Source organism: Carcharhinus amblyrhynchos, chromosome 28, assembly GCF_965287045.1.
Source record: "Carcharhinus amblyrhynchos chromosome 28, sCarAmb.v2.hapA, whole genome shotgun sequence".
In the NCBI taxonomy this organism is placed as follows: domain Eukaryota; kingdom Metazoa; phylum Chordata; class Chondrichthyes; order Carcharhiniformes; family Carcharhinidae; genus Carcharhinus; species Carcharhinus amblyrhynchos.
Window position 1 is genome coordinate 8438638 of NC_137351.1, and position 16345 is coordinate 8454982.

The 16345-nt window shown below is 43.6% G+C and overlaps 1 protein-coding gene across 1 annotated transcript in view; it reads right to left on the reverse strand.

Moving 5' to 3' along the window:
* Positions 1-11913, reverse strand: part of slco3a1a (solute carrier organic anion transporter family member 3A1a) — a 190834-nt gene extending 178921 nt beyond the window's left edge. Inside the window, exon 1 of the mRNA XM_080214017.1 lies at positions 11679-11913. Within this exon, the coding sequence (XP_080070143.1) occupies positions 11679-11819 (141 nt within the window). The 5' untranslated portion in view covers positions 11820-11913. The remainder of the gene's footprint in view (positions 1-11678) is intronic.
* Between the last annotated feature and the right edge of the window lie 4432 nt (positions 11914-16345).

The following is a 16345-nucleotide window of genomic DNA, read 5'->3' on the forward strand; positions in this document are numbered from 1 at the left end:
CAAAGCCTGGAATTAAAAGCCTAATGATGACCATGAAATCATTGCTGATTGTCATAAAAAGCCATCTGGTTCACTAATGTCTTTTAGGGAAGGAAATCTGCCATCCTTACTTGATGTGGCCTATATATGATACCATCACCTCACCTAACTGGAAAACCATCATTAAAGGATGGCCTGATTCAATTCAGCATGCGCGCAGTCACAATGAAATAACTTTGGCTTTACTGGACAAGCTAGGCATCTCCCCAGGAGGCTGGGTAAGCTGGTCTGCCAAAGAATTGGTGCAGACTTGATGACCAAATAGCCTCCTTCTGCACTGTAGGGATTCTATGGTTCTTTTATGTCAAACACAGCTGTTCCACACATTCCAAATGCAATTTTCAGTTTATTTAGTACCTAGAGAGATCATCACCAATAACAGTCCTCAATTTATCAGTAAACCATTTTAGGATATGTGTGAGAAGTGAAATATTGATCACACTACTTCTTCTCCTCATTAGTCTAGATCTAATAGCCTAGCTCAACAAACGATCCACACAATGAAATTCCTAATTCACAAATGTAGAAAGACGAAACATGAAATACACACTGCAACGTTACATCTGAGAGCAACACCTTTAAATACAGCTATTCCATCACTGGCAGAGCTTGTGTTTGGCAGACCACCACATACCAATTTACTTATTCTTTTCATCCTCTCAGAAACTAGAGAGCGATGTCTAAAATAGCAAGAAAAGGTGACAAATGGACTACCTGAATCCACTACAGTTCACCTCCCCCGCAGAAGCCATTTCCCTGGCCCTGCACTCAATCCTGGAACACCTAGATAACAAGGACACCTATGTCAGGCTCCTATTTATTGACTACAGCTCAGCCTTCAATAGCATTATTCCCATGAAACTCATCTCCAAACTCTGTGGCCAGCACCTCCCTCTGCGACTGGATCCTGAACTTCCTAACTCACAGACCACAATCAGTAAAAATAGGCAACAACACCTTCTCCATTATCATCCTCAACACCGGTGCCCCACTGTGTTCTCAGCTCCCTACTATACCCCTTATACGCCTATGACCATGGGCCAAATTCCCCTCCAATTTGATTTTCAAGTTTGCTGACGACACCATGGTAGTGGGTCAGATCTTAAACAGTGACGAGACAGAGTACAGGAATGAGATAAAGAATCTGGTGAACTGGTGCAGCAACAATAATGTCTCCCTCGATGTCAACAAAACAAAGGAGATTGTCATCGACTTCAGGCAGCGTACAGCAGAACATGTCCTTGTCTACACCAATGGGGACAAAGTCGAAAGGGTCGAGAGCTTCAGGTTTTTAGAAGCCCAGATCACAAACAACCTGTCTCCGTCCCCCATACCCAACACTATAGTTAAGAAAGCCACCAACACCTCTTCTTTCTCAGAAGACTAAGGAAATTTGGCATGTGAACTATGACTCTCACCAACGTTTACAGATGCACCATAAAAAGCATTTTTTCTGGTTCTGCTCCTGCTCTGTCCAAAACCGCAAGGAACTACAAAAAGTCATGAATGTAGCCTAACCCATCACACAAACCAGCCTCCCATCCATTGACTCTGTCTACACTTCCCGCTGCCTCGGAAAAGCAGCCAGCTTAATCAAGGACCCCACTGCACCCCGGACATTCTCTCTTCCACCTTCTTCTGTCGGGAAAAAGAGACAAAAGTCTGAGGTCACGTACCAACCGACTCAAGAACAACTTCTTCCCTGCTGCTGTCAGACTATTGAGTGGACTTACCTTGCATTAAGTTGATCTTTCTCTACACTCTAGCTATGACTGTAACAATACATTCTTGTTTCCTTCTCTATGAATGGTATACTTTGTATAGCGCGCAAGAAACAATACTTTTCACTGTATGTTAATACATGAGACAATAATAAATCAAATCAAATCAATTTGCATAATTGAAATATGGGTACAGAATTGCTGAGTTTACAGTTGGGACAACACATTCGCATCTAGGATCTCACAGAAGGTATGTGGCAACCAGTTGCAGTGACAAAAATTTGCTCATAGCCAAAGTCCTGTGATGTTATTACACACAAAGGTGCAATGGTGAATTGCAACCAAAGGCAAATCAGATATATTCCAGCTCCTCAACTCCACTACATAAAAACAGAGAAAATAGGAGGAGTAGGCCATTCGGCCCTTCAAGCCTGCTCCGCCATTCATTACGATCATGGTTGATCATCAAACTCAATAGCCTGATTCCGTCTTCCCCTCATATCCTTTGGACCCCTCTACCTGAAGTGTTATATCCAACTGCTTCTTGAAAACATTCAATGTTTTGGTCTCAGCTACTTTCTGCGGTCATGAATTCACAGGCTGCCCACTCAATGGGTGAAGAAATTTCTCCTCGTCTCTATCCTAAACGATATACCCTGTATCCTCAGACTGTGACCCCTGGTTCTGGACACTCCCATGATTGGGAATATCCTTATTTCATCTACTCTGTCTAGTCCTGTTAGAATTTGATAGGCTCCTATGAAATCCCCCTCATTCTTCTGAAGTCCAGTGAATACCATCGTAATGGACTCAATCTCTACTCATACATCAGTCCCGCCATTTCAGGGACCAGTCTGCTGAACCTTCTCTGCACTCCCTCCAGAGCAAGACCATTCTTTCCTCAAAAAGAGGGACCAAAACTGCACACCATATTGTAGATGTGGCCTCACCAACGCCCTGTATAATTGCATCAAAACATCCCTGTTCCTGTACAAGAATCCTCTCACTATAAAGGCCAACATACCACTTGCCTTTTTTCCTGTCTGCTGCACCTGCATGCTTCTGTACAGTCCTATTGCACGGAGGACAAAGTTCTGAATGCAACCTGGTACGAAATCCAAGGATGACAATCCCATATATAACTTCCTGGCAAGGTCACCATTACAAATTCCTTTTATAAGGATGAGGGAGAGATCTCATCGAAACTTACAGAATAATGAAGGGCCTGGATAGAGTGGACGTGAGGAAGATGTTCCCATCAGTAGGAGAAATTAGGATCTGAGGGCACAGCCTCAAAGTAAAGGGATGGCTCTTTAGAACTAAGATGAGGAATTTCTTCAGTCAGAGGGAGGTGAATCTGTGGAATTCTTTGCCGCAGAAGGCTTTGGAGACCAGTTCATTGAGTGTATTTAAGACAGAGATAGATGGGTTCTTGATTGGTAAAAGGATCAAAGGTTATGGGGAAAATGTGGGGGAATGCGGTTGAGAAACTTATTAGCCATGATCAAATGGCGGAGCAGACTCGATGGGCCAAATGGTCTAATTCTGCTCCTATATCTTATGGTCATATGGTCTAAAATCTGGGCTCTACACTTTAGAGTCCCATCAGTTTTATACATTAATGGAATGGTAGCTAAACATGAACATGTATTGTAAATATTTATATTTCTTTAGAAGGTAGGAAAATATCTTCATAAAGAAATGGGGGTATTGCAATATGCCCATAAAGGTTTGCTACATACCATCATTAGAAGGGAAGTGTGTCATGAGATCCAGTTTCACTTTGGCCTGGAACAGAGCACAGCACACACAGCTCTGCTGCTCTTTTAAAGTTTTCTATCCCTGTATATCGTTTCTCATGTGCACAGTGTGGTGAAACTATAACCCTGTTGATTCAGTCCCCTATGAGTGAATGGTGTTTTATGTCATTATAATGGCTCAACAGTAGCCATGGAACAGCTGTGGTGCAGACAATGAATAGTTAAGATTTAACTTCAAATGTTGATTTCTGTAGGAATTACAATTTTCAGGTTGTAAAATGAAGTGGCCCATAGGAGGACACTGTCAACTATATTCAAAGTAATAACTTTAAATAAAGGGCAGCAGGGTGGCATAGTGGTTAGCACTGTTGCCTCACAGCACCAGGGACCTGGGTTCAAATCATAGTTTGGGTCACTGTTTGTGTGGAGTTTGCACATTCTCCCTGTATCTGGGTGGGTTTCCTCCGGATGCTTCGGTTTCCTCCCACAGTCCAAAGATGTGCGGGTTAGATGGATAAAAGCAAATTACTGCGGATGCTGGAATCTGAAAACAAAAGAGAAAATGCTGGAAAATCTCAGCAGGTCTGGCAGCATCTGTAAGGAAAGAAAAGAACTGATGTTTCGAGTCCAGCCAATACTTTATCAAAACTTTAAATAAAGCGCAGCAGAGTGGCTTTGACAAAGGGTCAGCTGGCCTTGAAACATCAGCTCTTTTCTCTCCTTACAGATGCTGCCAGACCTGCTGAGATTTTCCAGCATTTTCTCTTTTGGTTACAGGTTAGGTGGATTGGCCACACTAAATTAACCCTGAATGTCGGGGCACTAACTAAGGTAAATACATGCCGTTGTGAGGATAGTGCCTGAATGGGACTGTGGTCGGTGCACAGCCGATGGGCTGAATGGCCTCCTTCTGCACTGTAGGATTCTAATCAATCGTTAATCCCAGCATAGTGTCTGATTTCAAAAATGAGCGGCTGAATCAGTTGCAAAGTTAGTTTTGTCGCTGCTGATTGCAGCTGGGAGTAAATCATTACTAAATCGTCAAAGAATTTGCTAAAGCAAATTCTTATTAAACTGCAGTCTCCAGCTAACACTTATTTGCATCCGGCAGCCAATTACGAAAAGGTATAAACAGGGGATAAATATTAAATAAATATCGCTGCAAGAACAAACAGTTCTTCTCTCTCCGCATCATGAGACTCTGGCTGGGAGCTGCGGGTTTGAAGAGTACTTCACCTGTGATTGACATAGGAGATAATGCAGCCTAAAATCATGCTAAGAAGTAATGTCCCGGTGTTTCGAGGATTGCCCTGCGTCTCGTTTTATGATTGCAGGAATTAGCAGTGTGAGAAATAATTAGGATTAACATTCGCGATACATTTGCGTCTTCAAACAGTGTGAACTCTGCTTTAATCAACCGACTGAAAAAACTATAGACAGGACAATGCGGCTCTCTGATGGGTTATGCCCAGGAGCTAAGTTGTCTCTTCTAAATGTGTTCCTGTTATGATTTCTGTACACCCAACCCACCAGTACCATTCTGGCAGCTGCAATCTCATTGACACTAGCTCGATCTTGCCATTGATTTTAATGAAGGCGGAACTATAACCTCCAGCTGCTATTTTGGTGAGGCAAATGGCCATAGAATTCCTAAAGTGCAGAAGGAGGCCATTCAGCCCATTGAGACTGCACCATCTGCAATCCCATCCAGGCTCTATCACCATAACCCCATGCATTGACTCCAGCTAGTCCCCCCTGACACTAAGGGATTTAGCATGGCCAATCCACCTAACCTGTACATCTTTGGACTGTGGAAGGAAACCGGAGCACCCAGAGGAAACCCACGCAGACACGGGGAGAATGTGCAAACTCCACACATACGGTGATCCAAGCTGGGAATTGAACCCGGGTCCCTGGCGCTGTGAGGCAGCAGTGCTGACCACTGTGCCACCTTGCTGCCAAACGAGCAAGTATGAGGAAATGTTAAAGGTGAAATACTGTGGATGCTGGAATCGGAGACAAAAAAACGGAAAAATGCTGGAAAATCTCTGCAGGTCTGACAGCGTCTGTGGAGAGAGAATAGAGCCAATGTTCCGAGCTGAGAGGAAAGAATATCAAGTAACATTTATACTGTGGGGAAAGAGGAGGCTGTAATTGGACAAAGGAAATGTAAATAGTGATGATGAAAGCTGAGAAATGTGCTAAAAATGTCCATTAAATAATCGGAATGTGAGAATGGCTGAACAGGGGTACAGATTGTTAAGGGAATATCTGAGGAATGTGGCACTTGCCCTGATGGGGAAGGATTGGCGGGGGGGGGGTGGGGGTGTGCGTTCGGAGACAAGCTGGAGAGGAAGTCCAGGAAATACTAGCACCCTAATTTCCATCAGTATTAATGGTGTATGGTATGGATGCAAATTTTCAGCAAATTCCAGTCCATTTAACCCATTTTGACCTTGGTTTATGTCACACTGTTTGCAAGGAAACAAACATAGTTTCCAGAAACTTTCAACCAGAAGGTGTTTCCTGGTCTCTCCACTTACATGTTGCATGTGAGCACATTGCTTTCATTGGGCCAGAATTTGGCATTTGTTACCAAATAAAGCTGTTGGACTTTAACCTGGTGTTGTGAGACTTCTTACTGTGTTTACCCCAGTCCAGTGCCAGCATCTCCACACCAGAATCTGTCGCCAGAACAATGGCTAGTTTAATCACACATCCCTTTATTAATGAGTAAATTGTCCAGCAATGTATGGCGAGGGAGACATGTACTGAGTTGCAAATTGCTGTGAACTTTTGGGTGATTTACATGAACCATACTTAAATAAGCCCTTAGTGAAACTTTAACAATTTCTGAGCTACTACTACAAAACTAAAAGGATCCCACTGATGGAATATCACAATTCTGCGTTGAAAACTATCTGTGATTACTCCCAAAAGCCTTGCAGATCATTAGATATGATGTGGAGAGCCTATTCCAATCTCTGGAACATTGGAGATAGTGGCCAGGCTTCCAGCCCATTGTAAGTCAAGTTGAGAGAATCACAGTGCCGCACTGTTCACTTATCAAGAAAACAAGAACTGATGAATCCACAACTCAGCATTTCCCATTCATCGGGAAAGTCCACATGGAATACTGGGAGTGAAACTCACACATTTCTGCTTCCCTTCCCCCTGAGACTTTCCCCTGTACAGTATCACCATCTCTGTTTCTTTTCAGAGCTCAAAGGTAATATTCAAAGGCTTGATGGTCTTGAACAATCATTACAATACAGTAAATCTGTCATTTGCTGGTAGCTAGAATAATGTCTGGGATGTAGGAAAAGGAAGAGATCATTCCTCTCCTCAATACTGTTCTGCCATTCAATTAAATCATCAATGGCTTGAATTTCAATTCCATTTACCTGTCTTTGTTCTCTTTCCTTTGATATCTTGACGTGACAAAAACCTATTGATCTCAGACCTGAATGTTTCAAACAAGCCCGTGTTCATATTTTAGGGAGTACATTCTACATTTCCATTACACTTTGTGCTTCTGAATTGACATCCAAATCATAGAAACATAGAAGATAGGAACAGGAGGAGGTCATTTGGCCCTTCGGTCACGGCTGATTGTCCAACTCAATAGCCTAATCCTGCTTTTTCCCATTATCTTTGATGCCATTCGTCCCCAAGTGCTATATCCTTCGTAAATATATTCAATGTTTTGGCATCAACTACTTCCTATGGTAATGAATTCTACAGGCTCACCACTCTTCGGGTGAAGAAATGTCGCCTCACCTCTGTCCTAAATTGTCTACCCTAAATTCTCAAACTGCGACCCCTGGTTCTGAACTCTCCCCACCATCAGGAACATCCTCCCTGCATCTATCCTGTCTAGTCCTGTTAGAATTTTATAATTCTCTGAGAGATTCCCCCTCATTCGTCTGAATTCCAACGAAAACCATTCTAACCTAGTCAATCTCTCCTCATACATAAGTCCCACCATCCCCAGAATCAGCCTGGCAAACTTTAGAATCATAGATTGCCTACAGTGCAGAAGAAGGCCATTCGGCCCATCAAGCCTGCACTGACCACAATCCCAGCCAGGCCCTATCCCCATAACCCCATGCATTTACCCTAGCTAGTCCCTCTGACACTAAAGATCAATTTAGCATGGCCAATCAACCTAACTCACACATCTTTGGAGTATGGAAGAAACCAGAGACCCCAGAGGAAACCCATGTAGGCACAAGGAGAATGTACAAACTCCCCACAGACAGTGACCCAAGCCAGGAATCAAACCCAGGTCCTTGGTGCTGTGAGGCAGCAGCGCTAACCACTGTGCCACTGTGCCGCCCCAAATGAGCTGCCTATTTTAAATGTTATGTCTCTTTGTTCTAAATTCCCCGACAAAAGGAAATCTCTGAATCATTCTAGGCACAATTATTAGACACCATTTAACAAAGGATTACAAAACTGCTTGCACAACCTGTCCAGGTAACTTAACCCTTTGAATCCTGGTATTATTCTGGTGAATCTGCTCTGAAACCACTTTCTAAAGCAATATACTTTTCCTGAGCATTAGTACCCAAAACAGAAAGCAGTGCTCCATACGGAGCCTGGTCAAGGCTTTGTGCAACGGAAGCATCACCTCCTCACTTTCCAATTTCAAAACCCTGGAGTTATGTCTCTCTATGTTCACCGTAGCAACCAGGCCATACCTGGATAGCATCTGCCCTTATTATTTGATTTGATCTATTATTATCACACGTATTGGGATACAGTGAAACGTACTGTTTCTTTCACTCGGTACAGACAAGGTGTACTGTTCGTAGAGAAGGAAAGGAGACAATGCAGAATGTGCTATTACAGTCATAGCTAAGGTGTAGAGAAAGATCAACTTAGTGTGAGGTAGGTCCATTCAAAAGTCAGACAGCAGCAGGGAAGAAGCTGTTCTTGAGTTGGTTGGTACATGACATTAGACTTTTGTATCTTTTCCTCGATGGAAGAAGGTGGATTAGAGAATGTCCAGGGTGCGTGGGGATTATGTTAACTGCTTTTCCGAGGCAGCGGGAAGTGTAGACTGAGTCAATGGATGGGAAGCTGGTTTGCATGATGGATTGGGTCTACATTCACAACCCTTTGTAACTAATTAAGTTGTCTTTAGCTGCATCTGATTACTATGTGCCCAATATTTATGACTGGCAAAAGGATCAGAGGCAATATGAGGGAAGACTGTTTAATGCAGCAATGGTTGTGGTCTGAAACAACCTGAAATGGTGGCAGGTACAGTTGTGGCTTTGGGAACTGGATACGCACCTTCTTGGAGGGAAAAGATGTTACAGGGCTACAGGGAAAGAGTTTGTGAGTTGGACTTGCTAAATTGTTCTTCCAGAGAGCCAGCACAGGCTTGATGGGCTGAATGGCTTCTTCCTATGCTACAACAATTCCATGATTCTAAGATCCAGTAGTCCATGCCAAAAGATCACAACAGAGCGGGAAACTGCAGCAACTTGACATCTGAAAGACCCCTTCATGTTTCAGGTCAGCCCTTTCGTTACATTTCACTGAGGCTTTCTAGCTCAGTATCCCTGACTAGGAGTATATATGAGAAAACAGCAAACCCACCTAAACTTCTATTTCTTTTTATTCTTTTTATCACTCGATGGCCTTGAGCACATCCAAGTGTTTGAAAGTGAGTGACTGCAAAGTCGCTGTGCTGAGATGAATACTTGTTTTTTTCCCTCAGTTTTTCAGATCCGGCAGGTATTGACCTTTCAAAAACACTTCATTCCTCACTCAGAAAGGGTAGATTTCCAGGGTTTTTGGAAAAGAACAGGGAAGTGTGATTATCTGGTAGCTCTTTCAGAAAGAGCATGATGGGCTGACTGGCCTTCTTGTGTGCTGTGTGTGATTCTATGACTGTAATTCTAACTTGGGTATGGTGGGCACTGGATAATGCAGCAAGCTGGCACCTGCCGTTCACTTCTAGCTGCCTTGGGCAGTGCTTCTAACAGCACTGAACCATAGAAACCCTACAATGCAGAAGGAGGCCATTTGGCCCATTGAGTCTGCACTGACTCTCTGACAGAACATCTTACCCAGGCCCTATCCTCGGTCCTGCACATACTTACCCTGCTAATCCCCTTAACCTACACGTCTTGGGACACCAAGGGGCAATTTAACATGCCCGATCCATCTAACCTGCACGTGGTTGGATACTAAGGGGCAATTTAGCATGACCAATCCACCTATTTTACACATCTTTGGACTATGGGAGGAAACCGGAACACCCGGTGGAAATGCATGTAGACACGGGGAGAATGTGCAAACTCTACACAGCCACCCGAGGCTGGAATTGAACCCACGGATTTGGCGCTGTGAGGCAGCAGTGCTGACCGCTGTGCCGCTGAGATTAAGGATTGCACATGGGATCTTTTTGGTCTGTACAGCAGAATGCCACATCAGGCAGGACCAGTAAGGGAAACATGAAAAACAGATCCCTCCAAAGTTCCTACAGTTCATATTGTGCACAACAGCATCATATGTTTTCCTCTGAATCAGGTCTGGGCTCCAACACTTACAAATCTCATTACCTAATGACAGGATCCATTATGTAAAAGAAAATCTCATCTGTTAATGGCAAGGCCTGTGGTATTTGGACACAGTGGCTGTATGAAGTGATCTTTCTGGGCAAAAATCTGCACTGACAACAAATGCTCAGGTTCAAATGAAATGATCATCCTCGATAAAGAACAAGTAATCCACCATTAAAGAGCTACAGGGTGCACATAAAGAAGCATCGAACAAAATCAAATCACACAGCCACATTGCTAACTACCTCCCCCTCACTCGTGACTTCTTCCTTCTTAGGTATTTTTATGCAGGCCCCTGATTAATTGAGGTTGTGTAGGAGACATAAAACTGGAACACTGCTAAATGCAGTACTCATAATCTGGCAGCAGAATTGGAGATGAAAAAAGGAACTGGCCTCTAGTTCTGCTCTGAGGATCAAGAGGGACAAATATTAAAGAGACAAATGAGAATGCACCTTGTGTGTCTCTCTGCACAGAGAGAGAGGGGGCAAAGACGAGGACAGGAAGAGACAGAGCAGAAGAGCAATAAAAGATGTGGAGACGCACGCAGAAAAGCAGGAAAAGAGGAGCAGGATGGCAGAAGCAGATAGAGAGAGAAAGACACACACAAATACACAGAGAGATAGGCAAACAGACACGGAACGACCCTGAACATAAGTTAGTGAATGACCCTGACGTAATGTGGATTATTTGGCCTGTCTCTCAACGTAAACCAGGTAAACAGAGAGCAAACTGCAGGCACACAATCCTGAGACCCTACTTGGTAACTGATTGATAACAGTTATGTAAGAGTCCCAAGCAACCACGATATGTTTCCATAGAAACAGCAATCTATCATGTTTTAGCTAACGGTTATCCTAATTCTTTGTTCCAAGACGCCAGGGTTTCTGCATGTATGTAAACACACATGTGTTGTGTATGTGCACACATGCATGAAGGCATCACCTATTTAGAAAATGTAGATAAAATATATACACACACACGCACATATGTACAGTGAAAATCTGACAGAATTGCATTCACAAAACTAGCTGAAGTAAATCAGTTTTGTCTTTCCTTCCACTGCAGCTAGCTGCTGGGAATTAGACAATAGTGAAATACCCGTGCAGTGTTATGAATTTTAGGTTGGCATGGGTCTGTGTAAAAACTGCTTTGTAAATATATGTTGCTGATAGGTGATACTGTCAAGCAGCCTCACATCTTATCAATCACAGAATTACAACACACACAGGCTAATAATAGGATTTAACTGCAGACCACACAGATTAATAGATCCAGTTATTACTGAGGCCAATCTCTTTTCACATGTTTAATATTGTCAAATAAAACTTCTCAATGTATGATTTCACTTCTGTCTGGTAATCTCACCTGATTAATACCAATTGATAGGCTTAGTGAGATACCGTATTTTCAATGAAATTACCCATGTGTAATATCACCTGCTCTCAATTATTCTGGTACATTTTAGTGTCTAAAATCTTGACCCTGTTAGGACAACTTTTTAATTAAAAAAAATGCATTAAATGGTCTTATATTATCCAGAAAATGACTGGGGCTCCAGGTACTAGAATTCGCCTTACCAGATAAGCTCCCACTGTTCCCTGTGCCAGCATCAGTGCGCACTCTGAGATCAGGAAGATCTTGATGTTGGAAAAGCAGGATTTTCTCCCGTCTTTCTGGACGTTGCTGGCGCCGCTGCCCCGAGGTTGTCCACTCTGCATCCTTTTTTCCTGATCGCCTGTGCCTCTCTTTCAGCCAGACAGCGACACAGAAGCACACACGGCACACACACACACAGAGTGGAAGAAGTCAGCCCGGATCCTGCCTGTCTAAACAACCCCCCCCTCCCTCCCTCCCTCCTCCCCAAACCCCCCCCTTCCCTGCAGGATCACCGCTCCAACATTCTCCTCCTCATCCCTATAATGTCCTTCCAGCTCCCATTGTCACCTCATACAGGACCCTCCCTCTCCCTCTGTCTCCTCTGTAGGGTGGGTTAGCTCACTGGGCAGTGTCTTCCTCTCTCCGCCGACCCTCCCCGGAGGAGGGGGAAAAGGCCCTCTTTACATTTATCTTCAATCCCAAGCGGCTGGCTGGCTGGCTGGCTGATGTTTTGCAAAGCATTTCCTTCCCCAACCCCACTCTTCAGCTGTGTCCCCGAGCCGTCAGCGGACGGCAAAGCTTCATCTCTGCTCCTTAATCCTCCCCCCCCCCTTCGCTTCACTGTCACTCACTAGCTTCCCAATCCAGACAGAGAGAGAACAATCCAGGCAAACTGAACAAGCCTTCACCTGTAACACAGCCTGCAGACCATTCTTTTGTCAGAGATTCCTACATAGAGAGCACAGATTTTTTCCCTCTGTCTATGTGATCCTCTCCCTAACACACACACACACAGGCTGCATCTCTGGTTAAACCAGAACGCTTGAAATAAAACATGCCTTGTCACATTCCATTAGTGTGTGGTCTGATTGAGATTTGAGATTGGGATTAGATAATAATTACCCAATTCTAAAACACAGCCACTCAAAACCTGCATGCATTGTAAAATAAGATATAGTAAAAGACATTGGCTCAAATCGTGTTGTCTTCTGAGTTCGTGGTTCGAGATTTTTGTACAGAATATTATTGATATCAAATTCCAATTTCCTTCAAAAATTCAAACTTGTGTTGACTGAAGCATATCCTTTCAACTTGTTCAGTCAAGGTGTTTTTTTTTCTCTTAAATTGTGCCTTGCATAGTCAGTGTTCATACATCAATAGAATGAAGTCGAGATGTTTGTACATCTCATTATCGGTAGCAAATCGCAAACAATCAAACATTTCCTTCAAGCCTGCTAAGTTCTCTTTAATCAGGCACATCCTCTCGATTGGTTCAGTAATAAAAGTTAACGGTTCTAAAAGTCGAGATATATTTGGAAATATGAAAGTGCCTCCCAGCTGCTGGGACTGCAGCGAGGGTGTGTGTGTGTGTGTGGAAAATTGCTGAATGATTTGTGGGATTTATTGCCAGATTTTTCTTTATTTTGCCATGGGGCGTGTTTGTGTGTTTCTTAAAATATATATATTTCAAAAACTGAATTTCGAATTGAAGGTTCAAGCAGCCGGGGCTGCAATCCCAACGTGTGTCGTGGCCACACCAGTAGCTTCACATTCTGCAGTGCGTAATACCCCATGTGCAAAAAAAATTCAGCAAACCATCCGGACGGAAATGTTAAAAAAAACTGCTCCAGAACTGAGTTTACAAAGATTACTTTTGCTACATTTTTGGCAGTGTTCTTGAAATATAATTTTGAAACATTTTGTTTAATAATAAATTGGTCAAATATTAAAACAAAACAGTTCAAAAATGTATTTCAAGGTATCTTTTCTGACCTACTCATACTTTTTTCCCCCATTCCGTGCATCTGTAATGCAAAAGAATTCCACAGACTTTCAAAGAATGGAACTTTCGAAGAGGCATCAAATTATTCTTGAGCCACACGACTGCAGTTGTGGATACAGAACACAGCAGGTCGGCCCCCACAGTTAAAAGGCTACATTGAGCTATCGGCGTGTTAGGAGCTTGAAGTGACCAACCCATTCTATACACCAGTGGATTGAGCAAATTTAACAACACCTCAACAACTTTGCATCAAGAGATGGCGCTGTATCAAGGAGTTGACGAGGGAGCTGTGAAAAGAGCAATCTTGTACCCATTTAATTATTTATAAACTCAGATGAACCCTCTCTGTTTTAATAGAGCTCATTTTTAAGAAAATAAACTAACAAATGCATTTGGGTCTCACCTCTACAGATCCAGACAGATGCACAGGATCATTAAATCCCTCAGTGCAGAAGGAGGCTATTCAAAAGTTTAAAGTTTATTTATTAATGTCACAAGTAGGATAGCACGGTGGCAGAGTGGTTAGCACTGCTGCCTCACAGCACCAGGTGCCCAGGTTCAATTCCCCGGCTTGGGTCACCATCTATGTGGAGTTTGCACATTCTTCCCATGTCTGCGTGGGTTTCCTCCAGCTGCTCCCATTTCCTCCCACAGTCCAAAGCTGTACAGGTTAGGTTGATTGGCTGTACTAAATTGCCCCTTAGTGTCAGGGGGTTAGCTGGTTAAGTAAAGTAAAAGATCAAGTTCATTTATTAGTTGTAAGTAGGCTTGCATTAACACTGCAATGAAGTTAGTGTGAAATTTCCCTATTTGCCGCACTCTTGCACCCGTTCGGGTCAAAACACCTAAGCATTAGATTGTGGGAGGAAAACCCATGCAGGCATGGTGAGATTCCAAGCCAGGAAATGCCCCCTGGTCCATGGAGGTGTGAAGCAGCAGTGCTGACCACTGTACCACTGTGCCCACCCCTGCCCCTATAGGGCTATGAGGATAGGGCTTGGGAGAGATTGTGATCAGTGCAGACTCCATGAGCCAAATGGCTTCTTTCCACACTGTAGGTATACTATGATTCTATGATTCTATGAAGTAGGCTTACATTAACCCTGCAATTAAGTTACAGGGTGGCACAGTGGCGCAGTGGTTAGCACTGCTGCCTCACAGCAACCTGGGTTCGATTCTCAATTTGGGTCACCATCTATGTGGACTTCGCACATTCTCCTTCTGTGTGGCTTTCCTCCGAGTGCTCCAGTCTCCTCGCATAGTCTGATTAGGTGCATTGGCCATGCTAAATTCTCCTCAGTGTACCCAAATCGGTGCCGGAGTGGCGACTAGGGGATTTTCAAGGTGACTTCATTGCAGTGTTAATGTAAGCCTACTTGTGACACTAATAAATAAACTCTAAAAAACTTAAAATCCCCTAGTTGCCACACTCTAGCACCTGGTGAGGGTACACTGAGAGAGAATTTACACTGAGAGAATTTAGCATGGCCAATACACCTAACCAGCATGTCTTCCGGACTGTGGGAGGAAATTGGAGCAGCCGGACAAAACCCATGCACAAGGAGAATGTGCAAAGTCCACATAGACAGTGACCCAAGTTGAACCCAGGTCCCTGGTGCTGTGAGGCAGCAGCGCTAACCACTGAGCCACCATGCCACCCTGTAACTTAATTGTAGTGTTAATGTAAGCCTACTTCATAGAATTCTCCAAGGGAGAATTTAGCACAGCCAATGCACTAACCAGCACATCTTTCAGACTGTGGGAGGAAACTGGAGCACCTGGAGGAAACCACACAGACATGGGGAGAACCTACAAACTCTGCACAGAGAGCCAGGAATTGAGCCTGAGCTCCTGGTGCTGTGAGGCAGCAGTGCTAACCACTATGTCACCGTTTTCAGTGGATAGGCATATGGATAACATTGGAATAGTTTAGGTTAGAGGGTCATTAGATTGGTTCCACTGGTCAGCGCAACATCGAGGGCCGAACGGCCTGTACTGCGCTGTAATGTTCTATGTTCTGTGTTCTATGTATGACTCATTGAGCCTGCACCAACAACAATCCCACCCAGCTCCTATCCCCGCACATTTTTACCCTGCTAATTCCCCTGACACTAAGGATCAATTTAACATGGCCAGCCAACCTAACCTGCACATCTTTGGAGTGTGGGAGGAAACCCATACAGACATGGGGAGAATGTGCAAACTGCACACAATCACCCAAGGTTGGAACTGAACCTGGGTCCCTTGAGCTGTGAAGCAGCAGTGCTAACTACTGTGCCACCGTGCAGTGCAAGATCAGACAGTGGCTCAATATTACCACATCATTTGTCATTGGTGATTTTTAAAAAATCTACTAGACAGAATTATGATTGAAATATTCAACTTGCAACTTTCATACTCCCCATGTATCTGTGCCAACAGCTTTATTAATAGGGGCATAGAGTATAAGAATAAGGAGATTATGCTGAACTTGTACAAGATATTAGTTAGACCTCAGCTGGAGTATTGTGTACAGTCCTGGACACCACACTGTCAAGAGGATGTGAACGCATTGGAGAGAGTGCAGAAGAAGTTTACAAGAATGATTCCAGGGCTGAGAAACTTCAGTTATGAGGATGGATTGGAGAGATTGGGACTGTTTTCCTTGGACAGAAGAAGGCTAAGAGGAGATCTGATAGAGTTGTTCAAAATCATCAGGGAGTTGGACAGAGAAGACAGGGAGAAACTGTTCCAGTAAAAGGATCACGAATGAGAGGGCACAGATTTAAGCTGGTTTGCAGAAGAAGCAAATGTGATGTGAGAAAAAAATGTTTTCATACAGCGATTGAATCATAGAATCCCTACAATGCAGAAAGAGGCCATTTG